Source organism: Simochromis diagramma, unplaced genomic scaffold (assembly GCF_900408965.1).
Source record: "Simochromis diagramma unplaced genomic scaffold, fSimDia1.1 OVJJ01000603.1, whole genome shotgun sequence".
NCBI classification, from domain to species: Eukaryota; Metazoa; Chordata; class Actinopteri; order Cichliformes; family Cichlidae; genus Simochromis; species Simochromis diagramma.
This window is the reverse complement of record NW_024387414.1, coordinates 13,718,485-13,742,588: the sequence shown is the minus strand read 5'-3', so window position 1 is coordinate 13,742,588 and position 24,104 is coordinate 13,718,485. Positions and strand designations below refer to the sequence as shown.

At 41.3% G+C, this 24,104-nt stretch overlaps 1 protein-coding gene across 2 annotated transcripts in view; it reads right to left on the bottom strand.

The window, feature by feature from the left end:
• The window catches only part of kif26ba (kinesin family member 26Ba), a 98,089-nt gene that overhangs the window by 18,262 nt on the left and 55,723 nt on the right, over positions 1-24,104 (bottom strand). For both annotated transcript variants that reach the window (XM_040012098.1, XM_040012099.1), the window contains exons 6-14: positions 16,577-16,792; positions 15,279-15,372; positions 12,024-12,169; positions 11,630-11,746; positions 10,242-10,428; positions 8,206-8,395; positions 1,390-1,561; positions 418-744; positions 156-332 (exon numbers count right to left, since the gene is read on the bottom strand). In XM_040012098.1, the coding sequence (XP_039868032.1) occupies positions 156-332; positions 418-744; positions 1,390-1,561; positions 8,206-8,395; positions 10,242-10,428; positions 11,630-11,746; positions 12,024-12,169; positions 15,279-15,372; positions 16,577-16,792 (1,626 nt within the window). The remainder of the gene's footprint in view (positions 1-155; positions 333-417; positions 745-1,389; positions 1,562-8,205; positions 8,396-10,241; positions 10,429-11,629; positions 11,747-12,023; positions 12,170-15,278; positions 15,373-16,576; positions 16,793-24,104) is intronic.

Here is a 24,104-nt window from a genome sequence, read left to right as displayed (position 1 = left end):
GCTTCTTTTTCATCTGAATAAATTGACAAAAATAGCTATCAAGCTTTCAATAGACCCCCTATTACAGATCCCATCATACTATGTCATCCTATTTGTATCTAAGATTTTTATTTGCACAATCACAACAAAAACAAGAGCAGAAGACAGTTCTTCACCTCCTCGCTGCCATCGATGCAGTCCAATCTCTCCTGCAGCTCAGCAAAGGTGTTGCACTTCAGGCATTCAGCTCCTTCCTCTGGGACAGGAGCCAGCGGCTGACCAAGTAGAGACTGAGAGGCTTGAGACAAAGGTTGTGAGGGGCCACTGGGCTGCTCGTCTGGCTGGGACTGCACCTGTTATAGAATTATTCTTCATCACAAATATTCTACTTAATAATGCTAAGTGTCTAATCTATAAACGCACATATTTTCAAATTACCTTGTTCTGTGCCCCTGCTGCCTGATTTTGGCTTTGCTCTGAAGTTTTACCTCGAAGCAACGCAGGAATAATTGGTACAAATTCTGGTGGGCCCTCATTGTCCGTTAGCTCTCTGTCTGACACAGCTGCTCCATTTGGACCCACGTAGATGACTGTGTCGCATGACTGCTCGCTGCTGGAGTATTCGTCGGGGTCACTGGAGAGTCGCAGCAGCGGAAGGTCAGAGTCAGGGTCACCACGGTGATGGAAAGGTCGCAGGTGGGTCGGACGACGCATGCGACCCTCCTCGCAGGAGCTTTCTCCCCCAGAGGAGCTGGATGTGTATTGCTGAGAAGAGCCCAGATAATAAGGAAAGTGGAAGCAGAGAAGAGCGATGAGAGAGAAATGATTTCCTTTTGAGATTTGCAGAGTGAGATTGTCCTTTTTTTCTTTTCCTTTTAATTGACGGTTAGAGACCAGAAAGAAGGAGATGAGGGGATAACTAATATGGACCCAAGGCAGAAGATAAGAACTTCACTTCATTGCAGTTCAGTTTAACTTAATTCCTCCTATTTGTCTAGCATATTAGTAATAGAGTATCTTGTGGCTTGAAATGTCTTCTTTATTTTTAGAGCTGAAGCCCTCATTTTAACCTTTTTTCTTCTGCAGAACACTTTTGACATCTGTGAGCGTAAGAGGTCAATTTGTGTCAGCAGCAAACGGAGACAAGAAGGTAAAATATTTTGTATGAGCTCTGCACAAGCAAGTCATTAACACAAATAAATAGTTTCAACTTCTATAAAAGATTTTCACCTAAACTCCAAAAATGAAAACACTGCAGTGCACTGTCAGGGCAATGTGTGTTTCAGCATAAAATGAACAGTCAAAAAAGTAATTTATGTTTGTTTAAGATATTATACCTGCCACTTTACTTGTCTATATCTGGATAATTTTATTATTTTAATGAAGCACGAAGAATGAAATAAAACTCACCACTGTGACTTTAGTTTTCTTCTTTTTCATGCGGAGCACCCGGGAAGCAATCTGAATAGTGGAGAGGGTTTCTGAGAAATCTCTAGGTGAGGCAGAGATGTGAGCAATCATGGTGGTCCGGCAGTTCATGTTGCCTAGCGACTCCCTTAGCAACATGGTCAGCTTGCTGTCCCTGGTTACACATATACACCGAGATGTGAGCATTGAAGACATGTTGTAAATACACACAGTCACTTAAAGGTGTGACAAAACTGGTTGATTTTCTCACAAATGCCCACGTATGTTTTGGCTAAAGGGTATTAATAACTCTTCTTGGTAAGGTAGAGCATTTTCCACAAGTTAGAGAGTCTGCAACATTAACACAACACAAGGCTAACGTGAAATTTAAATGAAAAAAAGTACTTATAATCATTAGTTATTTTTCCGATTATTAATGCAAAAAGAGACAAACAATTTGCTAATTAAAGCTCACAGTTCACCTATTTAATATTTATCCTCTGACCTGTAGCACTTTTTAATCCATCTTTTGGTGTAGGTTGTGCAGCTTTTGAGATATTTGCTAGATGCAGATGGTACTTATCTTTCAGTTATGAAACACTCAGTTGCATGATCTGGTGACTTCAAAGTATCTGCAAACTTTTTTGTGAGCAGTTTAATATAGGAACTATTTTCTTTCCCTCTTCACTCTCAGTACTTTTGTATGTCACTACTGCTTTCTGCTATAGTTTGTGTCCTTGTCTTTATATTCACTCTATTTGTTCTCTTCTGTTTTGCCCTCACACCTAACCAGTCTTGACAGATGTCTGACACTCTTTGAACCCTGTCTCTTCCTGTTAAAAGGGGGTTCTTCCTTCCCAGTGTCACCAAGTGTTACTTATATCGTCTTGTTAGACTGATGGTTTTCAATGTGAAATTGTAGCATCTATTAAAAAAAAAAACCTGTCCGGACAGTTATCTATAATCTAATAACAAAAGCGGCAGTCCTGTAAAAAATAAGTGCTTCTTGCTCTGAAAATGAGCCCAAAGGAGCTTCCAGTTCAAAAACTAGAATTTGTGGACACACACCCTTAATGTTCAACTCCTGTCATACTGTGTCACATGTACATGCACGCTTCACTCTGGATAGCAATACAGTTGATGGGTGTAGTTTAGTGGAAAGAGATGAAGTCCTGCATGAAACTGCTCACAACATAATTTTCTAATATCTCCAAGACAGTGCAGCTCATCACAAAACAATCTAGATGGATAAGCAGCACTCCAGACCAGTAGTAAAGTATATACATTTGATTTTTGGGTGAACAGTCCCTTTAAAAGAGGCGCTCAGGGTATGATAAAGTCTAATATTGGGAGATGGTCTATGTCCCAGAGAGATTAAACGAGCAGATGGGAGAGTAAAACTAGGCTGTGTGTTTAAGAAAAGACTTTCTCCTGGGTGGGCTACTGCAATCATTCATAATGTTTGTGTGTGTGCTGAGGCCTGCAGGCTGACAGTGAGTACAGCTCCTCTGTGGCCCGATACCTCATGCTGCTGTCCCCCTTTTCTAAAAACACAGCCCGCAGTCAAGTCTTGCACACATATGTGTACATTCACATGCGTGTATGTACACAACAGTGTACATACGCAAAGTACGTACACGCTCCTATCTGACCTCCTCCTCTTTTTCATTATTGCTTTCTTTTTTTCTTTTCTGATTTCTCAGTTTGCTGCCTCGGGCTTCAACAAATCCTCCAGTCTCTGTCTCTCTCTTTCGAGCTATCTCTGCATATCTTCCTGAGATTAATGTAGGTAAACTCATGACTCATGAAGTATTCATTTGGATGTTAATTCAAGTGCTGGGGATGTTGGATTGGGTCTTACCTATCAGCCTGTGCTAGATTTATTACAAGCTTTACCAGGCAGGAACATCGTATATGTAATATGACACTCTCTGTCATCTAAATTCCTGGATCACCACTGTTTCAGAAAATTCATATTAAGGCATTGAATAAGCAGCACTGTGGTACAGCTTTGCTCACAAATTTCTACTTAACTAAACTAATAAACTGAGAAAATCTAGAGTTCTAGTGTCAAAGAGATTTTGGCGAGAAGAGGAAAAAACTGCCCTTTGAGTGTCTTGATTGACAGAGACATGAGTGGGAAAGAGAAAACATTTTTTGGACAAGAAGTTGTGCAGCATCCACGATGAGGAAAGGGAATGTTTAGTAAATGTGTTAAGGGTCTTTGCAAGAGCATATTGTGACTGAAACATGGGTCTTTCAAGCATGTTGACTGCTGAATCGTGCCGAGATGCTTGGATTCTTACAGAAGGCAGAGCTGGTTGAACAGTCTGACTCTTTTTGTGAACTGGGAAGCTACAAAGTCCAAAAGTGTACTGATAAATGGTAGATTCACTGGTTACCTAGCAACAGTACTGGAACAGGACTGGGATTATAAAAACAGGATGGGACCCTATCCTGGAAGCAGTGAAGCATTGCAAGACAGGCTCAGCAACTGTGATGAAAGAAAATCAGCAGCCGGACTTTAAGCGTGTTTCGTTTGAGTCGAATATTTTCCCCTCAAAGGAAACAGCCTGCTATATGATTGCTTTGGTTTCTAGGGATGAGAAAGGTGATAGGAAATTCAGCTGATCAATCAGTTTGGTTGTGGGTGAAATACACTCATCAGTCACAACATTAAAACTAGAGAGAGGTGAAGTAAATTATGTTCTTCTGGTGGACCTTGGGATTTGGTAGCAGCCTCCATTAGCAGGGCAATGCACCTAACCACGCCACTGAAACGGTTCAGGATCAGCAGATGGAAAGTGACAGAGTGTGCCGTAGATCCCAGTCTGATCAAGCATCAGAAGGTGGTGCCAGCTGGAACAACTCTACAGGGACCACTGCCAATATCCTGGTACCTGACACAACAGGACTATAGACTGTATAGAAAAGATGGATGTAGCTTCTGGATCTGAAGATTCTGGAGAAGTGCCTGAGGGCAATCAGGTGGGAATTCCTTTAGTTAAAGAAAAAAACACTCTATAAAGAAGTCTAGTCTGTAAATGGTCCTTTGGTTCCTTTGTCTGGGACCTTATTTGGGACTTTCTCAGACATCTCACATGATTTTCACTTTATTTTGTAAAGTGGTCTCCAAAAAATCCAGTGTTACTGACTACCTTATGAGTGTGTTTGCTCATCACGTCCACTTTCAAAGGGTCAATCGGACGAGGGTGAAAACCCTCAGCTCAAGGTTTTAACTCTCTAACTAATTAGTGACGTCACAATGTCCGTGTTCGTCCTTTATATACAGTTTATGCACAAGACACCATTATTTTACTTTATAAATAAATACCTTCATTATATTTTTAATGAAGATATATATATATATATATATATATATATATTAGGGGTGCAACAATACACAAAATTCATGGTTCATTTCGATACTTTGGTGTCACGGTTCGATATTTTTTTGATACAAAAAAAATGTTCATGCCTTTTTAATTTGTCATTTATTAAATTTTCACGGCACATTCCGCACCACATCTCTGTGCGTTCATCATTTGTTTGAAGCCAGCTCACCTCCTGCAACTACTTTTGCGAGAATACGTGCTTCTTTTGTGGTTCGGACTCCTTCTGACATTTCTTTGGAGGTGGAGGAACATCACAGTAATTGCTTAAAGGAGCTTCTTCGACATCTTTAAGAGTTCTAAACAAATGTCTGTCCTCCTCCTGAAAATCTTATGTATGCAAACACGCGTTGCAACTTCTTATCTTGTGCCCGTTTTTTATTTTGACAGCGAATGCGCACCTGCGGACCACTTATGTGCAGCCCTGGTTATTTCGCTCGTCATATTGCAGCCACAGAAATTCTTTTTTCCATGAAACCATAAAGCTGCACTTTCTTTTTGCCTTATAGTCTGATTTGTCATAACTTTTCCGTTTTGTGGTAAGCTTTTCTTTGGCTGTCACTTCTTCACCCTGACCTGTCTTATTTGGCTCAGCAGAACTAAAATATTGTGGCGAGCTCAGACAAGGAGGAGACGGAGGTGTCGTTTGGTCTTGCTTCCCGTGAGCTAGCCAGGGAGCACAGCCGTTTATTGACATCTGCAGAAGAACACTGCTGCTAGCTAACTGCTCAGCGCGGCAACCGCACAGCAACAACAACAACAACACACGGGCGCCCTCTGACCCCGGAAGGACACACCGTCGCAGCGAGAGGGCGTCACCCGTCACTATGGCAACATAAACAAAACATAACTGTACAAACAGAACCCCGAACAGCCCTGACCCGCTACATAGCCCCCACCTAAGGGGTCAGTCGTCCCCGACGACCCCATTACCCCACACAAAGTCCTGCAAATGTCCAGGTGCCTTCTTTTGGCGCACCGGCCGGTCACGACCGGCGGGGGAAAAGTCACTCCGGTCAGAACATGGGGTGCCACCATCATCCCACTTCTGACACCAATGTGGCGAGCTCAGACAAGGAGGAGACGGAGGTGTCGTTTGGTCTTGCTTCCCGTGAGCTAGCCAGGGAGCACAGCCGTTTATTGACATCTGCAGAAGAACACTGCCGCTAGCTAACTGCTCAGCGTGGCAACCACACAGCAACAACAACAACAACACACGGGCGCCCTCTGACCCCGGAAGGACACACCGTCGCAGCGAGAGGGCGTCACCCGTCACTATGGCAACATAAACAAAACATAACTGTACAAACAGAACCCCGAACAGCCCTGACCCGCTATAATATATATCCCGCTGCTTTTACACAGGCACTCACATAACGCTCAGCGATTCTCTGCGCGATCAACCTCTCACATGTTTAAGCTTGCTGCAGGAGATTTCACTTGTCATGTTTGCATAGTAAGCTAACGATTGATAAGACGATGTCAGAGGAATTGGTGCGCAACTTATCATCACTCACCAATCAGTGCTGTCGCTCTCTATACACAGTTCACCAGATTGCAAAGTGAAAGCAAAAAACAAGCGCAAATTCAAACGCGATTTCAATATGTCACATATTGGCAGTGGCTCACCCATGCCAATGACATAATTACCCAGCTACATTTCCGAAAGAATGCAAAAGCATTGACATATATTTTTCCTTCCTATGATAGCCCGATGGCCAGGGCAGAGATAGATTTTGGTAGCCCGGCTGGAAAAATCGCTAGCCCCGGGACGTCAGGCTAGCGATTTTGCGAGCCCTGTATCTGATTGAGGAATCACTCATCTTTGGAAAAGAGAGTTTATTACAGAGAAATGGCTCTTTCCAAAATAAAAGCTATACTATACGCTTCTTCTGGGCTATATTCTCAGCAGCATATTAAACATATCAGGTCCCCATAAGGAGAATCATGTGCTAACGGCTGTCTAAATGACTTGGGCAAAGTTTGTAGCATGCGTGCTTGTTGTTTTTGTCTGCTTCCACTTGTCTTTGCACTAGGATGATGTCAGTGTAAATGTGCAGTCATATTTGTTGTGTTCCCAGTAGTGCTGTCAGCGTAAATCTTGTTGAAATGATGTTAACGCCACAACACGGCAAATCTCCGTTAACGAGCTATGGCCTGTGCATGGGGCTGGACGGCCAACACGTTAACGAGCTAACTGCGCTAACACACTAGCTCCCACCCATGTAATTGAGCATTGCGTGGCACATCCAACATACTGTTTTACTTTAGTCCATGACGGGCTTACCTTCAGGGTAATACATCACATGAAAACCAAAATAGTTCCAAATGCCAGATCTGAATGAGGGTGGGGGAGGTTCAATTTGCCATGTTGCAAGGAGAGCTTAACTTCTGTCTTGCTAGCTTGCCCTGCGCTCAGTGAATCTGCGTTTGACTACTCCGCCTAGGCTGCACTGTCGAGCGCAGATCCACTGAGCGCTCAACACAGACAGCATTGTCAGAAGGAAAGTTGATAAAATAAATTAAAAATTTATTTTGTATTGTTCGATACATATGGGTACCAAACCGAAAGCATTGTATCAAACGGTTCAATATCGATACGAGTATCGTTGCACCCCTAATATATATATATCCTCCACAAGCCCAACTTCAACAGTCTTAGTTCAATCAAAAAAAACTCTTACTTCCTGGATTTATAAAAATGTGTCAGTAACACAGCATGGATTGTTAAAAACCAGTCAAATCCCATCACACTCCAAGAGTCTGAGTCACCAATGCCAAATCAGAGTCAGCAAAGCTGTGCTTAGAGCTTCAATGCTAAGTAGCAGGTTGTTTTGCAATGTAAATGCAAAAGCTTGTGATTAAATTAACCCAGCATGAGCACAGAGCTACACAGCCTTGAGCAGAGTGGAAGAGCAGAAGGGAAGCAGAGAGAAATTAGAAAAAAGGAGGGCATTTACAGTTTCACATCCCGTATTCTTACTGCCAGAGCAGGACTATGCATCACTTTAGCTGTTATGATTTCTTTTCCCCTGGTTCAAGTATTTTTATTTTCAAACAATTTCTTCTGGCTAGAGTTACTGGCTCTATCATCTTTGCCTTTTCCTCTCTCCTTTGCTGTCATTGGCAGTCAGTTAACCAACAAAATGAATGTGATGAATATGTAACACCAGCTGCTGTTGTTTATGACAGTAAATCCCCCAAACCTGAAGCAACTTATGAAATCTGCTACTATCCTTTCCTTTTTACCTCTCACATCAAGATCCTGCTTTCCACCTCAGCCTACCGTTCACTCTTCTCAACAGTTTAGTTCACCAGTTTCTGAATTTATCTTTATTCTCCTCTTAAATTTATGCATTAATTAGTCATACTCCCACTCACCCACACCCACCCATAAACACAAACACACACACCCACACGAACGTACTTATATGGGATGTGTTTGCTTCCATTGACCAGGGCCAGAATCACATTGCCGAGTGCAGACAGCGAAAGGCACAGAGGAGCCGAGCTGGGTGAAGAGTTCTCCCTGCTTTTCCCACCTCCTCCTCCTCCGAGTACTTTAACATCACAGCTGCCCAGGTCCAGCAGGTGGAGGCGACTGCGACCTCCTGACACTAGCAGAAGAGAAAAGATGGCTCAAGATTGAAGGACAACTTAGAGTTGTTAATACAGTATACTGCATCTGTAAGAAATCTATATTAACAGTGACAGTAATAATATTAAGATAAACGTTTCCTAACATCAAACAAGTCTTAATATTTGACAAAGATAACCCGAATAAATGCAAAATGTAGTTTTTGAAGGATTATTTAATTTATAAAGCAGAAGGTAAAACGATGCAGACCTACCTGGCCCTATATAAAGTAAGTAAGTATATAAAGTAATTGCCCCCTTGTTAAATCATGAATTAACGGTGATTAACCGCATTTTTGGAAAAGCTGAGCTCAGTTTCTTAGCCACACTCTGGGCAGATTACTTTCTGTCGAATTAAGCAATTACATAATATGAAGAACATGAAAAAGTTACATGAAAAAAGGCTACAAAATCAACACATGATGCTACGATTTAAAGAAATTCAAGAACAGGCGAGAAACTAAGTCACTAACATCTATCAGTCTGGAAAAGGTTAAAAAGGCATTCTTACGGCTCTGGGACTTCAGTGAACCATAGTGAGAGCTATTATCCACAAATGGAGGAAACTTGGAACAGTGGTGAACTTTCACTGAGGTGGCTGACCTACTAAAATTACTCCAAGATTGCATTGATAACCCAACCAGAAGGTCACAAAATAACACAGAACAACACCTAAAGAACTGCAGGCCTCACTTAGCTCATTTAAGGTCAGTGTTCATGATTCCACAATAAGAAAGAGACTGGGCAAAAATGGCATCCATGGGAGAAAACCACTGCTGACCAATAAAGACATGACTTTTACTTTTTACAAGGTTTACATCCCATTAGATCTGACATAAAACTGATATAGTACTTCATAAGAAGAACATACAATCAAACACGGTGGTGGTAGTGTGATGGTCGGGGGCTGCTTTGTAGCTTCTGGATGTGGATGACTTCGTAATTTGTGGAACAATAAATTCTGCTGTCTACAGGACAACCCTGAAGCTCATGCAGGCCACAAACTGATGCAGGGTTATGCAGCAGGACAGTAATTTGAAACACTGCAAATCTCGATCTGAGTGGCTCAAAATAATTAAATGAAGGTTTAAAGGTTTAGGGAATAATCACTTTTTCACACAGGACCAGGTAGGTCTGGGTAACGTTTCCCCTTAATAAATTAAATCATCATTTTAAAACTGTATTTTTGCATTTACTTAGGTTATTGTTCTCTAATATTAAATGTGTTTGATTGAAAGAAACATGCAAGTGTAACAAATGTCATTACAGTTATCATTCTTAAGCATTCACATTTCTCTCATACATACACAGATGCACACACATTACAGTTTATTTCATACACACACTTGTGTGTAACATAAATGGCCATAATCAGACATAATTTGGTCAAACATCTCTCAGGCATAAATAAAACCACTCATATGCTATGTGATTTGTTATAAAGACCAAAAATAACTGTTGGAAATGACTTTGATTAATATATTAAGGGATCGTGCGTTCAGTAAAAGGTGCATGTGCATCTCTGTTGCTGCAGTTTATTTGTAGCAACCATAATAGGAAGCATTTAGATCGATCTGCATATTGATCTGTCCTTCATTGTTCGCTCCTTACTTTGGTCTCCAGTGTTCCACAATTTATTCATAGCAAACAATATGTTTCTGTCTGCTTTTATCCTACTGTGATTATCATAGTCACAACAACCAACAACTATTTTCCTGCAAAGGTGAGCGCAGTAGAAGTAATCGTTAAATGTTGCTATTGAGACATTTAATCGTTGTACCAGTAATAACAGTTAGGAACATCAGGGTTTAAGCATGCACTACTTACTTCCTCCTTTTCCCGTCTTTTCCATGCGATACTGATATATGTGTAATGTAAAGAGCATATGTGAATTCCTGTGCTCTTCTTCAGTGGTGTTGGAGCGTTGGCTACTATGGCGAGCTGCTATGGCTGCATCCAGGAACCAGGCTGCCTTTTCTGGTGTTGGAGCACGGAGCTCAGACTGGTTCTGCAGCTGGAAGAGTTTGGGGAAGAAAATAAAGCATAAGAATATTGCACTTTTATAGACGTGATAAGGAAGCAACCGTGAGTAGCCAGAGGACAGGCAGTCAGACATGCCGAAAGACACTACTTCACCTTAGCTTGAGGGATTTGGTTTACCGAGGGAGAAGTGTTTAAACGCTGATAATATTGTGTACTGTGAGGATTCAGCGTGGCGGCAGACTGATTGGCATATTTTTAATAAATCATTTCTAATTTGTCTGCAGGTATGTGAGAAATAGAGGGAAGCAGACGTGAGTAATAGAGAGAGAGGAGGGAAGTGAGAGTGTGTGTGTGTGTGTGGTACTGCAGGATATCATTACTGATGAGATTATGTCAGATTAGTTAAGGATTACACAGATGTGTTTGTATCAGACCCTCTAATCCTATAAACATACAGTATGACTGAACACACACACACATATACGGCTGCTAACCCATTGTCACTCATTTGTTTTTGGTGTTCTTTTTACATTGACACGTTACTGAGACTACTGCTGCACAGATACCTGCAAAGGATGTTAATAATAGTGATGTTCATTAGAATTTTATTCACATAAGCCGTCTTTTGTTTTCTGAATCTTGGTTATTAAAGGTGTTTGTTTAGCTGCATGTAATTTTGAAAAGTCACTTAAAAAAACAAAAGTTTGAATAGACAATGAGCCTTTTGAGAGTTCTGGTTATTTTTCCAGTTTTGTTTGTGCCAAGTGTTTTTCTCTTGGCATCGTTTTCACAATCAGGTGAATGAATCATCCGACTGTTTCTGAATCATCTCTTTAAAAATACCTCATTTTGGCATTGTTGGATAAAAACAGGATGCTGAACGATCAAAGTCCCTTTTTTCATTTGATGCACATCCACAGTACTGCCAGATGGACTCAAGAGCCCCATCATCAATAACATCGCCCATATTCAAATGTATTCATATAAAACTATTTTTATGTTCATTTATCAGTTGTGGTTATTGAGCTTAATGTAAATGATACTAGATCATCTCCTCCAAGACGAGTGTCTGTGGGTTCACATGCAAGCCAAGACTGCAGAGAGCTGTTTGATGTGAAAACACATTTATACAGAGTCTGAATCTGTAAGGTTTAAATCCACAGGTACAAGTGACATGAACCAGTTCCAAGGTAAGCCGTGATGTTTTTAATTGTGTGTTTGTGCATGTGTACCTGCATGCCACAAATGGGGTCCTCACACAGGTAGACCCCAGGTGACTGCCCATCCTGTAAGCTGCCTGTAGCCACTTCAGATAACAAGTCTTTAAGGTTCTCCTCTTTTCCCCAAACCTGCACAAAAGCACAGATTATTTCAACAACAGTAGCTTCCTCATTTTATTTTCTCAGTTTTCTTAACATCTGTCTAGGACTAAATCTGGCCAGAAGAATCTTAAATTAAAATTTTACTTCACTGAGAGAAGACAGATACTAAAGATAGTTGACAGCTACTGCCAGTGCTTTTTAGAGACTATCAGTGCCCTGATTTGTCAAATGTCTGCATCAGGATTTGCACTCGTTTTTTTCTGCAGGGAATGTTTCAAATTAAGGTTTCATTGCGATCACTGACCTCAACTGCAGAGACGCGGACGGAGAAGCGTGCACCAGTTTTCTCTTTTCGCTCATTGATGAGCTTAAACAACCAGGAAATGGCACAGGGGATTATACCCAGAGTCTGAAGAGAGTCATCGCAGCCGATCATCGTGTAAGATTTACCTGAATGAGAAAGCCAGAAAGACAATGGTGAACGGGAAATAAGCTGAAGATCTATCAAAAAGAACATCAACAGAAATAAGTGTGAATAGATGTGTGTGTGAAATGCATGTGTCTATCCCTTTCAGTCACAAGATGATGATTATCCCTTTCCCACACCTGCTCTGGCTGTCAGAAGTTGGAGATCAAACACACACCTAAACAAAGCCATATGTCACACCTAACAATCACACCGGTGGGAACACTTGCACGAAAGACAGACGACATCAAAAGCCTGACTCCTGTGATGCAGGGTAGAGAAATGTGTCTGATTTGTTCCGAGAAAGGACGGAGGGGAAGTTGTCATCTACAATGTAATTTTACATTGTTCTGCACTCAGTGTTTCCTGGAGCATCTAGACTACTGTCAAAAATGATGATTTGTCCCAAAAATGTGATAAAAAATACAACAAAGAGAGTTGTATTAAGTATCCGAAAGCTGGTGCTGTTGTAGTAGTATTTATAAAGCAATACACTTCTTTAATTCACAATGCTCAGTTTTCCAGATAAAATGTAAAGAAAGCTTTTAAACACATGTTAAAGATTATATAAAATGTTGCCATCCGCTATGTTAAAGAGCTCTTTTAAAGCAACAGTGGGTCATTTACTTTGATTTATCAGATTTACCAGTTGATTTCTTTTCATTTAGCAGATCAGATGGATTCCCTGACTCATAACGGCTCTGTGTAGTACCACTAACATAACCACAGAGCACTTGAACAACCACCCTTTCTCTTTTTTGCCTTTAAAGCCTGTGTGCAAGTGACAAAGAACACATTAAAACACACATCTGTGGGAGTTTATATGTGGCTCTATAATGCGTCCTTCTGTTCTGACTACTGAAAACTGCAAATTGTACTCATATAGCTGCCTACTCCACTGACTTATCATAATGCATTTGTATCCATGTATGTGCAGTTTATGCATATTTCTGTGAATTGGTCTCATCAGGTTAATATACCTTTGCTATCAGAGAGAAAGTGAATATGTGTGAGGGAACATGGCAGAGCTGTTTCAGGAGTTCAAAGACAACCACACACGAGCTTACGCAGACACCCGCATTCATCATTACTAAGGACGGACACTACTCTAGTAACGATAACAAAATCCATCACACATGACTCAAAGCAAGAGGATTCAATTCCTGAAGTTCATCCATTTGTTCAGGATCATTTAGACTTTTATTTAATTTTTCCTTTTTAATGAATTCCCTTTTGCTCACTGCAAAAATGTGCATGAGTGTGTAGTAGCTGGTCTGTGCCAGAATCCCCACATGTGTCTACAGCCAAGGGCCACAGAGCCGAAGGTAAATGCTCGTTGTGTTACTTTCCCCATTTTAATTAGTAAAAAGGTAATGCCATTATAATGCGGTCTCATTAAAATCCATGGCCTTAGGTGAGCTGGATCACAAAGAATTAACTCATCTGCTGCTACAGCAGCAGCCGTTTGAACATCTATGAGTGAGGTCACGGCATTAATATAGCAGTAAAACTGATTGAGAAATTGATTTCAATCAAATAAAAGAGTTTGCAGTGTTATTAACATAATCAAACACCGGCAGCAGGATATTAGCTTCAGTCTTAGCCATATTACACAGGATGAATCACAAGCATCATAAATCACGAGACAGTCTGTATTTTGCATGTCAATATTTGACAGCTGAATGAAAATATGTATTCATGTTAAAATGACAAACGCGGATCTAGACAAGCTGTCGTATGTGCACTGTGCACCATGTTGTTTCTGTCCTGGGAGTGTGACGATTACATGTGCATCTGTTTGATTGATCTGTCCTGGATCCTATTTCTGCTATCATTCTGTGCTGACTGTGTAAACCCTAGTGGTGGTTTTCACATTTGTTATGTGCATGATCTATTTTTAATGCTATTTCATTAGATAGGATATTGGGCCACCGGGAGTTGTGATGGACTGCTCAAAGATGTCCGTATAGTGACCATTCTTACATTCGCCACAAACAAAAAGTGGTAAAATATGAAGAAGTAGAGCGTTGAATATATTTGTTTTGCAATGACATTTTGTATAGTCAGACCTACTCTGTCATGTGTTTAAGAAGAAAACAGGAAGTCAGCAGCTCATCATCTGAGTCACAACCTTTAGATCATGATGACGCTTCATCAAATTTGTATATACACTTGATTTTTTAAAGTCTCTCCAACTTTATTTTCTTAATTGAATTCCTACTAGCTTCCATTAAGTAGTTTTAATCTTCCTATGGTCCATATAAAGACACTGACAACACTGTTCACGCCATATTTGCAGCAAGGGAACCAATCAACCACCATCAATAGAAAAAAAAGACAAATTAAAAGTTATCGAAATATTTGCTGTATTTTGCCATTTTAAAGAAAGCGATCGTTTGCCCATTCTCCACATCCTCACCAAGTTTTATGAAATTCAGCTGGGTAGTGTTTACATAATCTTGCTGACTGACTGTGGTTTGAGTTGAGCTGACTTTTTCTTCAGATTTGGCAAGATTTTGCTTCACAGCAACCAAACAGCGGTTTACATGTTGATCTTTGCACTGCAGCGCCAGTCGAAGTGTCATATCTCTGCTGTTGTCATGCTCTGCAGTTCAAGGAGACTTAGAAACTCAAGCTGAAGGCTCACAAACTGAGAAGGGGAAATGCTGCTTGTGTTTACAAGGACAAACACAGCAGCGGCTGACCCACAGTCGATGAAGCCTTATTCGTGTGTGTGTCTGCGTGTTTGTGGTGGGTCTTTGTTTGTCTCAGTGTATGTCTGGGATCAGACATGTTGCACAATGCAGTGAGGGGCCTTGACCCTTTTTAAGAGAACTTCTCTGACAACCAGCTTCAGAAGGATTAGAGGGAGAAAAGGACAGAAACACAGACAGAGCAGACCGAGAATGCTTTCAGCTTCAGCAGACACTAATCCTCTTCTTTCTCTCTCTGATAGATGAGGGCTAGTGGAGCGACGGCCAAGTGAAGAGCCGACACACCGATGGTCACACTCACTAAAGAAGACTCACGAGCCAAGCTCTGATTTTGTAGTTTTTGTGTGTGTGTGTGTGTGTGCGTGTGTGAGAGTTTTACCCAGTTTAGAGTGTCCAAAGCAGAAGACACAGCCATCTGCTCCGTTCACCACCGACTGAATGACCTCAGCAACTGTTCCTGCACACACTTCCGCCTAACGCAGGAAGACAGAGGAATAAACAGGGTCAAGTAAATCAGAAATACATTCAATTTTAGACAAACATTATTCACACTCGCGCTGGAGCTAGGATTCTGCTGTTTTGTTTTGATTTTTTAAACATCTGACTGTTGGTGTGAAGGAGATGACGGGCAACTTCCCTGTAATTGTCAGTATTACTGTGTTCTGGTTCTATAAATGTCTTAAAGAATCAGCATTTTCTTTTAAGCTTATCTCACTGGCTTATCCAGGGGAACACATCTCGCCTAGATTCATGCAAATGCACATACCGACCAAGCAGCGACCTCTGTGGCTCAAAAGTAAAGGTAATGTGCAAGTCAAAGACTTCTTTCAGATCATGTGTCTCAGTCCTACCTTATGCTTAGCATCCTCCTCTGTCACACCAACCAACTCTGACCTCCTTCTCTACATCCATGTCACCTTTTTGGTCTTCCTCTTTTCCTCCTGCTTGGCAGCTCCATCTTTAACATCCTTTTTCCAAAATATCCACTATCCCTCTTCTGCCTGCCTCTCTAACTTCTTCTCCAAAGCATCTGAGCTGTGCCTCCTCATTTTTAATCTCATCCATCTTAGTGAGTTCTGACTCCTGTCAGTTTGTTACTGCCACCGTCTCCAAACCATACATCATAGTGGGTCTCAGTGCCGTCTTGTAAAGCTTCCCTTTCACTCCTGCTGCTGTCATTCTGTCACAAATCACCCGATACTTGTCTTCATCCACTCCACTCTGCCTGCACTCTCTTCTTCACTCTCTTGTGCACCGTCCGTTTCTTTGGATCATTGATTCCAGGTGTTTAAACTTGTCCCCACTTACTACCTCTATTCTTTGCAACTTCACTGTTTTAGTCTCCAGACTTCTCTGTTAAATCCCCCAGCTCACATCCTCATTACACTGTTTGTGAAACTGTTGCTTTTTAGAGCATTTTAATGCAAAGATGTGACAAATAAAATAGCAGCTATGGTAGAGCCTGTCCAAGAAGCTCATAATCCAGTTTTTGAAAAGAAATTTCTGTATTTTATTAGTCTGTTACTAACAACAGTGTTTGTTTGCATTGCAACCACACATTTTATCTACCAGTGTGGTATCCAGTTCTTAACAAAATTTAAGAAGAGCGTGAAGTTCATAATTTTGTTTTTATTTATAGTCATCTTACCAGACTTTGTCACATAAAATGTCTCTGACCTGTGATGCATCAGGAGGGAACGCTGCATCAAAAGTGAACATCTTTGGTGGGACCTGATTGGCTCCGGCCCTTTTCTGAGAGGCAGCACTTTGCGTCTGATTTGCTGATGGGTCCATGATGGTGATTTGTTTCTTCCTGGGATCCACTTTGAGAAAGGAACTGGACTCGGCTGCATCAGACTGAGACACCGGGCAAACTCTCACCATCACTTTCACCTGAGGGTAAGACAATAAGCGAAAACAGAGGTTGTTTTTTAGACAGGAGGCTAAAGGTAAATGCAGGATTATCAGTCAAAGCTTGATTCCCACCGTGCGTTTGGGAATCAGCTTGTTTGTTTGCAATTTTTCTGCAGGGGTGGATTTCTTTTGATCCAACAAAAACAAGAAAGTCAGCAGGGCACTCAGACAAACAGCAGTGTGAAAGTACATTGATACAGTCACACTTTCTGAGATAGTTTAGAAAACTTTGCCAGTGTCTGAGATCACTTGTCATGAAACATGAAGCAGTCTGACAAGCTTCTGTTGAGTTTCGGGTTTTCCTCATGCCAACCACCCATTTCTATTTCACTTTTAAAGCATGAACACTTTTTCCCCGCTAAAGAAATCTGCCTGTGTCAAAGCCATGAGCAGACCTTGTATGTATTACTGTGAAGTAGAGTTGCTGGAAGACATCTTCATGTTAGCTACAAACGACATAGAGCCACAAAACCAGAGTCACAAAAATTCCGCTTTTTAGTTCTGCGCTTATACAAGTCGTAACATGCTCTCTCTCCCTCTCATCACTTTACTCCCTCTAAGTACTTTTACCTCCCTCATCCCTTCCCCTCCTTTACCTGTCACTCTTTCGCTATCTCTTTCTCCTTCTATCCTAAATCCCTTCCTTTTTTCTCTCTGTTCACACCTCTTCTCTACTTCCACTTCACTGCCGCACATCAAAAGCCTGAATTGCAGGAATTCTATTTTAGCTTTCACTCCTCCTCTCCTTCGTCCTTTTCCTCCCACTCCTGTCACAAACTGTTAGCAGCCGCAATTTGCCGCCTGGCAGCTGTTGTTGTTTTCTGTGATATCAGCGGCTGCAAAACGCAGCGTCATCGAATCTGACTGAGCTCCAGAACATTTTAACATATAAACAGCCCTGGTCTCTGTCGGTAAAAGGTGTTTTCAAGTTTGAAATACTTCCCAGCAGTTTATTGTTGCTCATCTTCTCCTTCCATTACTCATCTGTGTGAATTTGTCTTTGTCTCTCTTTCTTGTTTGATGTCTCGCTGACTATATCGCTCTCTGATTCAGCCCGTCTGTCTTCCTCTTTTCATGTCTGTCACTAAATCTTCCTCCCTGCGATGCAGTACAGGATTATCCTGAAGATTTACATCGCACTTCTCCTTTGACAATCGGGAGAGAGACTCGGTTGAAGCGGATGATTGGCACTGGGTGTCAGGTGCTCTTGTGACTCAGTGTTAACCACACCAACTGTCTCAGCGGCTGATAGGAGCCAACCTGATTATTAAATGCATTTGATATTTTCACTGTGACATTGGATGAACTGTGTGGGAAGTGTGTGCCATCCTTAATGTCTTATATCTATTCAAATATCACAGATGTTTTGTGTCTCTGTTGCTTTGATACAGAATTTATGTCTCGGTCAATGTCAGATGCCTTTCATTGAACTGGTAGTACAAGCTGCCTGGAATTCTTCCTGTACCTTAAAATGTAAGTGTGAAAAATGAGAACTATTTAGTTTAGATATAATCAGTTATATTAGTGTGAATGTTACATTTTGATATTCTTGGTAGCCAGTGATTGGTCCGCCAGAGCCTCCACTTCTGGCTGCCGCCTGGGACACAATGCACCTGACCCCCACTGCGCCTCGTGTGGGTGGTGGGCCTGCAGGAGGATGGGCCTATGTCCCTTTTTTGGGCCCGGCCACTAGACGCTCGTTTTCGGGCACCCTCCCCGGGCCTGGCTCCAGGGCGGGGCCCCGGTAACCCTACTTTGGGTAGGGTGAACTGTTCGCTTGGTGTTCTGCTCATAGGGGTCTTCTGAATGTTTCTTTGTCTGGTCCCTCACCCAGGACCAATTTGCAATGGGACACCCTACCAGGGAGCAGAAGCCCTCCTAGACAACATAGCCACCGGAATCTCTGGGACACACAAACCCCTCCACCACGATGAGGTAGCGATTCCATCAAAAGGAGCCAGTTCAGGTGGTTTGGGCATCTGACAAGGATGCCTCCTGGGCGCCTCCTGGGTGAGGTGTTCTGGGAATGTCCCACCGGGAGGAGGCCCCGGGGCAGACCCGCTGGAGACATTATATCTCTCGGCTGACCTGGGAACACCTTGGTGTTCCCCTGGACAAGCTGGAGGAGGTGGCTGGGGAGAGAAAGGTCTGGGCTTCTCTGCTTGGGCTGCTGCCCCCTGCGACCCGGCCCCAGATAAGCACAAGAAGATGGATGGATGTTACATTTTGTTCATTTGCAGTCATTCTCTTCACAACATGTTAATAGTGTTAATAGACCAAGTCACAGTATCAGAAATTTCCAAAAACCTTGGACACCGTGACGGTTTATGGCAAACGGCATGACAGATGTAGCAAACATCAGATCAGCTAATGACAGGCAGAATCTGAGAGAAACTACATAAATTCATCATTAATTTTGGCCTCCAAGTCTCATCTGAGAAGCAGCTACTGGTTAAGTCAAGAACTGGATTCAAACACTGAAACAGGATTAAGCATCTAACTTCACCCCCCGTGCAATATAACAGGTATAGTTACATCCTTTTGAACGATGAAACTTTTTTGTTTTTGGGTCTTTTTGTTATTTGCCTCTTTACACCAACACAGTGGATTTTATATCAAACAAACAGGAGACGGTTAAAGTGCAGACTTTCAGCTGTACATCAAGGTAATACAAATATAATACATGAATTACATGCAATGGGGCAGAGTGTGAGTATTTCAACACCTGATGTCATAAGCTGAGAATTTGCAGGACAATATCAATTATATTATGATAATAGTTACAAAGTGTGCTAAGCTTTCAGTACTTCATATTGCACTGAGGCACTTAGTAAGAAAAAAAAATTCAGTGAACTCTGTTTTTATGTGTGTCATACCCTGTCATATTTTATATCTACGAGGCACAAAGGTGCCGGACACATGAAAAAGATGTGGCTCCTGTGAGGGAGGGAGAGAGCAGGAGAGAAATCATTTGTCTGTTTGTGCTTGTTAGCACAGATGAATCATCGCCTGAAGTGTGCTTTCAGTTAAACGTAACCATGGGATTACCCATCACACAGTAATCCCAAAAACTCCAAATCCTGCTGAGTATTAGCTTACTACAAGTAAAGTCAACAATGCATTTATGTACGGTGCTTAAACGACTACCAGGTTCTCTAAATTAACAGTGTTGGTAATTACCAAACTATATATATATATATTTTTTTTTTTTTACTATAATGGTAACCCCAGCAGTATGCACAAGGTCTTTAGTTGGGCAGCTGTGGCTCAGGAGGTAGAACAGGTTGTTTACCAATCAGAAGCAGGATAGATAGATTCACTGGCCACTCCAGTCTGCATGTCAAGGTATATTTAGGTAAGACACTGAACCTTAAGAAGGAATTCTAGACAAAGAGGTTAGTTACCGGTAGGTTAGTAATTCAGTTTGTTATTTGCCTAACAAATAATATAATTTTTAACAGATTTCTAAAAATATGTGGCGGGGCGTGGTCTGCAGTGCCACTGCAGGGGAGCGGACGCACCTGAGCGGCATCCGCAATCATGCCGGTGTCATGCCGCAATCGCCGGGTTTAAAGTGTGAACTGGACCCTGTCATGGCGTTGTTGGTAGTGGAGTGCTCAGCTGCGAGCTGAAAAGCTGCAGCTGTGTGTGTAGCGTGACAGCAACCGTTAGAGTTAATAAAAGTATGCTGAAAAGCACGAAACCTTCATCATGCCATGGCTTTGTTTCATATAAAAATCGTAATTTTCTGCCAGGTGGTCTAATAAGTGTGTTAGCACCCTAAGTAGGGGTCCCTGGCTGTGAAAATTTCAAAAAATTAAAAAATTTCAAGTGAAAATTGTCATCCATTACATTTCTGTGCTGTGAGATAACATCAACCTTACCTATATAAAGTAAATTTTCTGCCAAGGGAGGTTATTTCTGCTGCTATCATTTTTTTAAATAATAACTTTTAGCCAAGGGTGAAAGAGCTAAAAGTAATCAGAACAAAATCATGTTAGACTGAACAAACCCACCCCGATTTATTAAAAATAAAAGCACGCTGCCAGGCTTTCTCTCGGTTGCATCACCAAATGACCACAGACCTTTTAAGAGTCGGTTCAACCAATTTTGTGAGTGTCGATCAAAGAGTGTGGATGTTACCAGCTTTCTCATATGGAGTTAATAGCACATGTGGTTAAACCTTAAAGCCTGTCTATAGGTGAGGGCGTGAAATGAAGCGAGATACCAAATGCAATAAATGTGTAACATTTGATGACCTTAAGAAAACTGAACATACTGAGCCTTAAAGTTGGGTTAATGTTTGTGCCAAAAAAAATCAAATAAAAGAAATAAATAAACACCTATACCTACAACACACACAAGCTCAATCTCTCCCACACAGTCTTAGCTTCAGTACTAAGCCCTCTCCTGACCCTAATAAAAGAGCCCATCACATGAGTAAGAGCCTAGGGGGAAGGATTTCACCAACGCATGCTTTACAAGGCGTAACTCATAAAGTCTTCCCCCCCTAAGAGCCCATTTCCTCCTCATGTCCAAGAGTGTGGAAGGTGTTCATGTATGCGTGTATGTGTGTGAGACTGAGGTATAAGTGGGGCCAAAATGCTGTTCCTATATGTTTTTCAAAAGATTAAATGAAATCGCAAGACCCACCAAGGGCCATTAACCTCACTTACCTTTTATACCAACAATAAAAAACTCTACAGTAATGATGGTGAACATCAAGAGGGAAACTATTTCTAAGTTAAAATATAAAAATATACCACAATAATTAAGGTCCCTTTGTGCCACTACATACAGTGTAGTTCAACTTTTAATCACCAGCTTTGTTTTTCAGAAACATTTGGGCTCAGCACTCAGTTTAAGGCATTTAATCTGAGATGAGATCTGTAGTGAAATCATTTGTCTGCATGTTTTATAAAAACCCACACCCACAATAATCTCAGAGGATCCTTGGACTACTCGCTCTGGTGAATCAATAAATGTGGCGCAGCCAATATGAGATTTGCAGGAGGAACACAAAGCTAATGGGCTCTTTGCTCTGTTTAATGAAAAAGAAGGGAGAGAAAGAAAGATGTAGCCTGAGAGAGAAATGGGTCACTAATGACTCTCCAGACACTAACGCGGCTGTCACGGTGCTCTCAAACTCTGTCCATCTCCCTCTTTGGACGCAACCCTCACTTCCTCTCTTCTTTTTTCACCTTAAATATTCTCTTTATCCTGCTCTGTCTGTTATTCCCTTTTGCAAGACGGAAAACCATCTACTGTCTTCAGTGTCTCTATATTTGAAAAAAAACAAACCATAATGCTCAATATCTCAGCCCACTCCATTTTCTCATCTCATCTCGCTCGCCTTTCCTTACCTTAAACGTCATCAATACTTTGCTCTTTTTTTATCCTGAAACAGAAATTCTTAAATGCTTGAACATCTTTCGAACGTGTCAGAGTGTATGTTTGATTCGCATTCACAGAGAAAAGAAAGAAGAGGACATATTTCTGAAAACTGGCCTTCACAGATCTTCCTGATCCTCCACTTTAAATACCACAATGAAGTCTTTGAGCCAATTTAAGGAAAGGAATTAAACAACTAACCCTGAGCTTAGAGACCATTGCTCGATAGCCCCCTTACAGCAGAGCTTCATCGCTATTGGCTGGAAAATCAATAAGAGACTGAGACTGAGCTCTAATTGGTTCCCTAAGACTGCAGAAACAGACATTTGTGCAAACACATGTACAAAGAGAGCGATACAAGTACAATATAGGAACAGAAAGTTCAGGCTTCAATCAATTCTAATCTGAACTAATTTATTCATTTCACCTCGGCTCGCAGACTCAGAAGATTCATGTTAGCTGTTCTCTTTTGGATGTACTGCCGAGATATTACAACCCTGAGGTTTGATATATACATAAATGAGCTCTGCTGTACCAGAAACTGTGAAATAATGAAGCAATTTAATGTTTTGGAATCACATAAGACTTCTATGTTCACCTTTAGGCACTTCTGGATTTTCTTTAGGGGCCTGTGGTGCAGGTACCTAAAGAACATTTACTGCTTTATTTAGCTTATGGGCCACAGAGGAAATACAACACGCTTTTAACTTCTCCAAAATTTCTCTTTCTACATAAAATGTAGCAATTTTTGGAATTTGCCCCTTGGGGATAAATTAAGTTTATCTGACTCTGACTGAGCCATAGCTTAACAACAGGATCAAAAAGCACTGCTCTGTCATTTAGCATAGCAGTAGTAGCCACAATGTGATTGCAGGTTGCTGCTTACTAATTCATTGTCTTATTATTCTTTCCACCTTCTGCTGTTACAGTGCATTAAACACAAGCTACTGTGCTGGAGTTTCAATGATTTCGTTACTGCTGTTGTATTATTTACAATATTATCTTATGTGCATTTTAATATGATACCAATGTTAGATTATTTTAATAAATTATTTTAATATTTGACTAGGGACAAAGTTAAACTAGAAATCACTTGCATATTTACAAACATTATGAAACACTGAAGGACGATACGCTCTTGGGTGACAGTCACTATCCATAGCAGCTGATACATATGCTTTCTAATGGTCATATTACTGCTTGTAAGCTTCACTGAACCAGGAAAAAAGGACTCTTTAAAAGTATCCTTTGCCAAACCCGGCATCATGTTTTTTGATGAAATTGTAAAATTGTGGTTCCTGGGGAAAAAACCTGCACAGGCATGAGGAGAACATTCATCTAATATGCTGTGTGTCAAGCATTTCTTAAAAAAATTGATCCGTCAGGAGTAAAAATTAACGTTTCTTACTGAGGAAAGGAATTACCTGACTGGCTCTCTTGTCTATCATCAAATTTAAGGCACATCAATTTAAATTATATAGCCTCGAGAGTGTTATACACCCATGCTAACTGTGTGGGTTTGTGTGTGTGTGTGTCTGAGTCTCGCATGCTTCAGGCTTGCCAATACTGACAGCATTAATATTTCAGCTAGTAGGTGGAACAAAGTGGATACTGTACTGGATTCCTATAACAGACTCACTCACCTAGATACAAAAGCCCGGACACTCGGATAGGTGCAAAGACATGCAAAGGCCCACGGAAATGCGCTTGCACGTGCTTACTCATGACATAGATGAACACAGTTTGTGGCCTGTGGGGAATCGTGGCTGCTATTAAAAATTGATTAGCTGTCGGAGTATCATTTCACCCCAAGGTCAACTCACAATCTGTGAGTGAGCACATGTGCAAAATGCTGGATACAGAGATTAAAGAAAAGGGAAAAAAAATCTCAGTCCTTCAT